We start from the raw sequence: 7566 nt of genomic DNA, 5'->3' as shown, positions 1-7566 counted from the left end.
AGTATATATATATATATATATATATATATATATATATATATATATTGAGGGGTTCAGTTTTAGCGAACTAGTCGTTTAAATGTTTAAAATATTACGGAAATCTCCAAATGTTTTTAGCAACTTTTGCTGCGACAGACGTCCCTCAACTGCAATATTCTGGAAGTGCTAGGTAGGGAAATTGAAGTGATTTCGAGAAAACTAAAGAGTAAACTGCTTATATATGGCGGTTTTATACGGCCCTTACCTCACAGCCATGATCTCACTGTACATTATACGTTTCTTTTTCTCACACAGCGTTAAACTGGATCAAGCTTACTGCGTGGAGGATAGCACCGACAGTATGACACATTCATTTTGCGGTAGCTGAGCATCAACTATTATCCATTAACTAAGGGAGTAACTGTGGGCCAACAAAAATTGACCGCCGTTTACTGGTACAGTATCGGACACGTTCGTTTGGGTAGGACTATTTACTTTATACGAACCTCGAATGTATATTGCCAACGAAGACGTAGAAACTTGCATGTAAGTCCTTCCTTATTGCGTGGCTTTCCAAACAGATGTTGGGTTTTTATGATATGGTCTCTTTCATTAGCAGACTTCAGAATCGCTCGCATTGTCCTTCGGACTAATGAATCAGTCAGTGTCACTTAATTGGATATGACAGTGGTGTGACAGACAAAATCAGGGGGAAAATCGCTTGGGCCAATTTTGCGTCAGACAATTTGAGCTCATGTGGACATGTCACAGTATCTCGAGGGACGCACGATTAATTTGTTGTTGTTCAATATAAACAGTTTGTCTTTTCGGAGGCAGAACATAAGAAATTTCTGGGTCTGAACATCACATTCTCGGGACAACAGTCGGAACTAGCCTAGGCCGGAGAACTTCACAATCAGCGGATGGTGAAAGAAGGATATTTTACTCAAAGGTCCTATCCAACTTGCTGCTACATGCGCTGGAAATATCGTGCTGTCGTTTAGCAAATGGACGCTGCATACAATCCTAGCTTGGAAGTGAAGGAAATCTATAGTTCGGGAGAAGGAAGGGGGGAATATATGACGAAAATTTTAAGTGTTCATGCAATAAAAGTGTTGATTCCTTTCTTCTACCCTTTATGTTGTGCAACGCGATTCCCCCTGTTTTGTTATTTTGGTCTGTGCCTATACCACCCTTGTTGTTTTTGACCTGAACATAAACCGTTCTTTGACCTTGTCATCGGACGTGTCGTTTTAGTTCACACGTGGTTTCGCTAGCTTGTAAACACATGGCTCCGAGTCGGCGTGGACTTTGAGACCCGTTAGGAATTAGCAGTTCCTAAACCGGTGTATAGAAGCCGGCATAGTCCCACGATTTGAGGTTTGTAAAGCTTTATCATTTTATTATTGTACTTATAGTACCGCATTTGTACATAAACCTCCATTTGAAAGAGTTGGCTTTTGGGGTTTTGCGCGTAACTCGATGTGGTTCAACAGATTGCTGGAATCAACCCATAGTACTCAAATCCGGAAATCAAATCTCAAGTACCCGGTGGATCTCAGACGTTCAGCCGAATTGAAATCTGGAACTTTGTAAACAATATGCCCAGAACAAGAAGCGGCAAGTCATTCGAAAATATGTCGAACCCAGAACTTCCTATCGTTTTGAACGATATTTCTGATAAAGTTGTTGATCGTGACATTTGCATTTCTCAACCTCCTTTATTTTGTCAACATTCACCCCCTAAGCCTAGCGTAGCTGGTAGTATAAGGTCCAGCAGACACGCGGGTAGGCAGAGAAGTAGGTTAGAGAATGAGATACTGGAAGAAGAGCTTGTAATAGAAATGAAGGAGCTGGAGATTAGAAGGCGTAAGTTAGCCTTACGTAAGCAGATGCTGTTGTCGTGTGACTCCTCTGATGAAGAAAACTCGATATGTGGTGACTGTGAACTTGGGTTTCTATCCAGTGAACCAAAGGCCGGGAAATTCGTAGCGAAGTTCTATTCAGAGGGAACGGAACGCACGAATTTATCTACTAATTGGCCTAGAAAAGGTGACGCGGCCGGGACTCGAACCGCGGCGCACGAGACGGACGCCAGACGTGCTGACCACTACACCACAACGCCAGGCTTCAACCTGCCGAAAATAGAAATAGATAAGTTCAGCGGGAATCCGATAGAATTCTGGAAGTTTATGAAAGCGTTTGAAATGAGCGTAGCTGATCGGCTGTTTGACGACAGCAATAAATTGATGTACCTTCTCCATTATTGCTGTGGTGAAGCCAAGGAGGCCATTGAACACTGCGTGTTCCTTTCTGGAAAGACAGGCTAGCAAAGAGCCATGGATATCCTGAAGACGCAGTTCGGAAGGCCACACGACATTGCACAGTCGTTCATGAACGAGCTTCTGACTGGAGGGCTCATTGCTCCCGGAGACGTCGATGCCTTACGAAGGCTGATAAGGAAAATGGTGAACTGTGGTCGTACTTCATTACATCAATAACAGAAAGTTCAAATATAGGACGTTGGTCTCTGATAGGCTGGGATTCATTCATGAAAATACCGAAGTATTGCAGTTGGGGTATGTGCCAATGCAAGACAATCCAGCAGATCACTCATCAAGAGGAGTCTCTGGTAGCCATATGGATGTTCTAGACAGTTGGTTGCATGGTCCCGCCTTTCTACAAAGCCCAGAACACCGGTAGTCAAAAATGAATGTCAACTGCTCTGCTGAAGACATACCGGGCCTTGAAGGTAAAGAGTCCAACGTTCTGAATACCACCGTCTTAGGAGAATTAGCATTTGACAAACTTCTCTCTTACTACTCTTCACGGAATAGGCTGAAACGAGCCATGGCGTTGATGAAGCCATTCAACTTGCATCTTCGCATAAGGTCAAATAAAGAAGAGAAGTGTGTGGTCTCACTTAGCCCTCTGTTGCCTGATGAACTGAGAGCAGCAGAATATTCACTATTGCAATACGTGAAACAGCATGCCTTTCGGCATTTATATAATTCTGCCGCCGGGAAGTCATGTCCCGATGAGACCCTGGATGTGGCTTCTGTCGCTATGCTCGTTAGCCGTGCATGGAATATCCCTGTCAAGTGGGCTGGGCAGAATTTGGAGCAATGTTATAGGGACATGATGTCAGCATTGAGAAACAGGTTTGGCCGTCGTGCCTCAGATGATCGGAACTCTCTACGGACCAATAGCAGCTCGCTTGATTTCCTCAAAGACGCCTATCAACTTGGTGAAGATGACCGAGTTCATTTCAAGGTTCCATTCGATCTACAGGGCTATGGGTCGGACGACATCAAAGTGTCCACATCTGACAATGGTGTGACCGTACACGCGAAAAAGTTTGTCCAAACCGATCGGGCTTTAAGCAGTCGAGAGTACTCCCGAACATTTTACATACCCAAGTCGGTTAACAAGAATCAACTGGAGTGCCATCTTACCGAAGACGTTGTGTTAATGCTCGAAGCTCCAGTGAAGACGGAAGGCTACAAGTCGATAACTTTCGACCGTGATCGCCAGTTAAGCGTCAAACCACACTCCGAGACTGAGGCTGGACAAAAGCGAAAATCCGAAGATGCACTAGCAATCCAACTAACTGGTGTTCTCAGACCGACTGTTCTAAAGGACGACAAGTCTGGAGGCGAAAAGTTGCATGTAGAGATCCCGGCCGACCCGGAATTCACTGCGAACAACTTGTGCGTACGACTGGACGCAAACCGCGTCGTGGTATCTGGTAAAAGGAAGACTATGGACAAAACTGACAATTCGAGTAGCATCTTCATCAAAGAGGTTTCACGTTTATATGTGTTGCTCACCACCCTAAGAGCATGCTGCAGATTGAGGAAAGCGTTTGTAGCTAGAGCAATTGTACCATTCTCGTTGATCTCCTTCTTGCATGCGGTGAGTTGAGCTGGTAGATTAGGGAAAGCCATGCTGGCCTTGGGGGGCGGTGTTGATTCCTTTCTTCTACCCTTTATGTTGTGCAACGCGATTCCCCCTGTTTTGTTATTTTGGTCTGTGCCTATACCACCCTTGTTGTTTTTGACCTGAACATAAACCGTTCTTTGACCTTGTCATCGGACGTGTCGTTTTAGTTCACACGTGGTTTCGCTAGCTTGTAAACACATGGCTCCGAGTCGGCGTGGACTTTGAGACCCGTTAGGAATTAGCAGTTCCTAAACCGGTGTATAGAAGCCGGCATAGTCCCACGATTTGAGGTTTGTAAAGCTTTATCATTTTATTATTGTACTTATAGTACCGCATTTGTACATAAACCTCCATTTGAAAGAGTTGGCTTTTGGGGTTTTGCGCGTAACTCGATGTGGTTCAACAGATTGCTGGAATCAATCTTTAAAATGTGAACATCAATGGTCGTCCGGTTTTAGAGCACTTGGTTCCTCTCTGGATTCACTGTTTCTGTGGAGGGTGTTCACGATGATATCAATATGCCATCATCTTGCATCTGATCCATCATGCCCCCAGCCTTCCAGACTTCTGAACGCCAGTACCATGTACCCCAGGAGACCTGCTCTTCAAACTTTAATCTTCAAAGACCAGATGCAATTCCAATGTTCTTTTTTCGATTAAGAACGGCGAGAGCATCTTTTGGTGAGTTGTTTATAAATTTGTAAGGTGAAAGTAGTGAAGGACGAGCTATTGTGGCTGAAGGGACAGAGACCGAACCTGGGGCATATTAGATGCAGGCGCGCGTTTGATTGCGTTGATAATTTCCGGGTCTTGTTGGCAGTCTTGTTTTCAGTAATAAACTCAAGGCACTCAACCACATGGAGTAAGTTTATTTTTTTCGGCGCACTCTGACGTCATGCGCCACAATGTGATCAAGCACATAATGAAGCGGTTATAACCCATGGTGATAAAATCGTCCACACAGACCGTAAAACCAGGCGTACACTGAAGTATCCTATTTGTGATGTATTTAAATATGTCAGGCGCTCGCTGAACGTCAAATGGCAATCGGATTGACTGGAAAGTATAACAGTGTGTGTGGATGGTCCAAATCCTCGGGGTTATCACTCAACTTTGACCTGAAAGTAAGCATGGACAAAGTCAAACTTCTAGAAATAGTTTCGCGCTCAAGTCCTCTGGACGATGCAAAGGGTACTGAGAGTTATCCAGTGCATCGTTGAGACTGGTATAGAAGTTTGTACAAAACACACACTTTCGTATTGTGAGTTGGTGCTTTCACTAATGAGCCATCTCGGCGCACTCTGAACTACGTTCGTCAGTTGGATAACACCGGCGGTCTTTAGCTGGACCAGTCCCGGGTCAACGATGGGCAATGCTGAATGCTGTGCAAGGTTTTTTGCTCTGAAAACTGGTTTTGTATTGGAGACGAGTTTGAATCATGCTTTAATTCACAGTCCAAGGCCGCCGGAAAATCTAGATTTATGGCGTTGCAAGAGGTTCTCAGGTAAGTGCCTCAGAAAGTGCGTCTGTTCAGAGGCTCATCTGCGTGCCGCGTGCTTGCGGATGCAAATATAAAAATCGGCTTTCCAAGCAGATTCAGCTTATTGATCCACTCCAAGCTCGTGAGATTAGGTTTGAGACATTACGCCGGATAGCACTCGGTTTGTGCGAACAAGCCATTTAATTTTATGGAGCAGTCAAGATTCACGGATTTGCTGATTGGTACACACGATCGAGGCTTTCGCCCAAGTTCCACGCATCCGTTTTGTCCTTGTCGTTCAACGTCTGATGTTTCCCTGGAAGACACAAGCGAAACTGGTGCGGTGCTGCAATTTAAGTTCTCACTGTGGGGCCGCAAGCTTGCCGGCGGGAGGATTTGTATTAAAAAGCACCTGAGGCGTTTTTAATTATGTACTAGTTGTTGCGTGGACAACCATCAGGGGAAGGTTATTCTGCGCAGCAGCTGCCCGAAAGTGAGAAGTAAATTCGTCCAATAAAAATGTGTGCCCTGAGGTAAAAAGCCGTCTCATCATGTCTCCGCTGTGTGTTACCTGAGACAGCAATAAATAATCTGTTGGCCAAATCTTGTTTAAATATGGCATGGGCAAGTATTACCTCTTCTCGTGGCGGATGCTCTGAGAGACGGGGTTAAGTACCGCGAAACGCGCTTCATGGTCAACGGATTTACGGCCGGCAGACATGTTCGCAGCAGCTCATTGAACATGATCACGAATGTTCCCCTCTGAGGGTAATAAGTTGCTTGGAGGTCGTCCTTTGTTACGTTTTGACAGGATTGGTTGTGACAAGGTCACTGAAGCGGAAAACAGGCCTGCATAGGGCCCTGTGTGCTTCAGTTACCAAAGTTGGGTCATTCTTGGGTTCCTATTCCTGTCCTTCATGAAGAGCACGGCTGGCCTGTTTCTGCGGCGATGTCCCAGGCATTTGAATAGCACATTTTTGGTTTCCCTTGACAGTCCAGTGTGGTGTTGTTTCATTGAGGGATTTCTGACTTGAAGCAGTTTGCATTTCACGAAACGCCTGCTCATTTTGTCTTTTTGATTTAGGTTTTTGAAAAATGGATCAAACTGCTTTTCTATAAGTCACTCAATCCTTCCAGAGAGCCTGCAGTTCATCCGATTGGGGTAATGTTCTGGTCGCCTCATCAAAGCTGAGGTCGCGGGGCAGCTTGGGGAAAATGGTGTTCGTATCTTACCAGGTTATCACAGCAACAATCCAACTTTCCACCCGTCATAGAACTTGGAAATGTCAGCTTTGGACGGGTCTTTGTGCCGCTTGTAACAAGAGTACAGAATGTGGCCAGAAAGGGGGTCGAACGTGAACTGCATTACTGAGGCTGAGAAAACGGAATATTCATGTGCACCGGAAGATTATCCTAGGACATATAGTGTCTGATCTTGCGGCTTTTTGGGCTTCAATTGTGGTCCTTCGAAATCCTTTTGATGCTATTGCGGCATTTCTTGGATCGGTGTAAGTTCGGCAGCAATCTTTGGTTCCCGTTCGCCGATTTTTGCCTACACGTAGTCCTCGGTCAGATCCGTCAGAACAACTTCTAAATGGGCACAACGCGTACTGACGCCCAAAGCCAGGTCAAAAACACTTAAGTAGTGCGTCGTATATGAAGTGTATGAGGCGACAATATTCTGGAAATTCGGACACCCGGATATGCCCTTAGAAAATGGCAATCGGTGAATATAGGTTCATTATTGACTGTTGGGACCACACAATCGGCCAATCAGAGCTCAGCGTGAGGCTGAACCGGAAAGTGCCTTGACCCTCTAACCAATCACGTGCGGGAAGCCTTCTGGGCCGTAGCAGCGCCCGACTGCAAGTGACAGCGATATCGGCGCTGTAGTATACGGTGCCTGACAGTTTGATTGATTTATATGCAAGTATTGATGATGTACAACATTCCTTACTGGGCTCCGGCTCATGAGCTGTGTTTCTATTCCCTATCCACATAAATTGTCGTGGTCTACCGTAGCCCTTCGAGTCCCCTGAAGCTGACCAATTCCTCATACCAACCCTTGAGCAACTCTCCTCCAACTACCAGTTCACTCATCTCCTGCTGGTAGGTGACTTCAACGCCCCAAAGGCCTCCTGGATTGAGCTCCAGCGCGTCGAATC

The 7566-nt window shown here is 45.5% G+C and overlaps 1 protein-coding gene across 1 annotated transcript in view; it reads left to right on the top strand.

Annotated features, from left to right (window-relative positions):
* T265_04158 (hypothetical protein) overlaps positions 1-1575 on the top strand; it is a gene marked incomplete at both ends in the record, with an annotated part of 5658 nt that extends 4083 nt beyond the window's left edge. The window contains one exon of the mRNA XM_009168828.1: positions 1398-1575. Coding sequence (XP_009167092.1) covers positions 1398-1575 — 178 coding nt within the window. The remainder of the gene's footprint in view (positions 1-1397) is intronic.
* Positions 1576-7566: the final 5991 nt, after the last annotated feature.

This window comes from Opisthorchis viverrini (genome assembly GCF_000715545.1).
Source record: "Opisthorchis viverrini unplaced genomic scaffold opera_v5_67, whole genome shotgun sequence".
Classification (NCBI taxonomy): Eukaryota; Metazoa; Platyhelminthes; class Trematoda; order Opisthorchiida; family Opisthorchiidae; genus Opisthorchis; species Opisthorchis viverrini.
The sequence above is the reverse complement of the archived record's forward strand: the minus strand, read 5'-3'. Positions and strand labels throughout refer to the sequence as shown.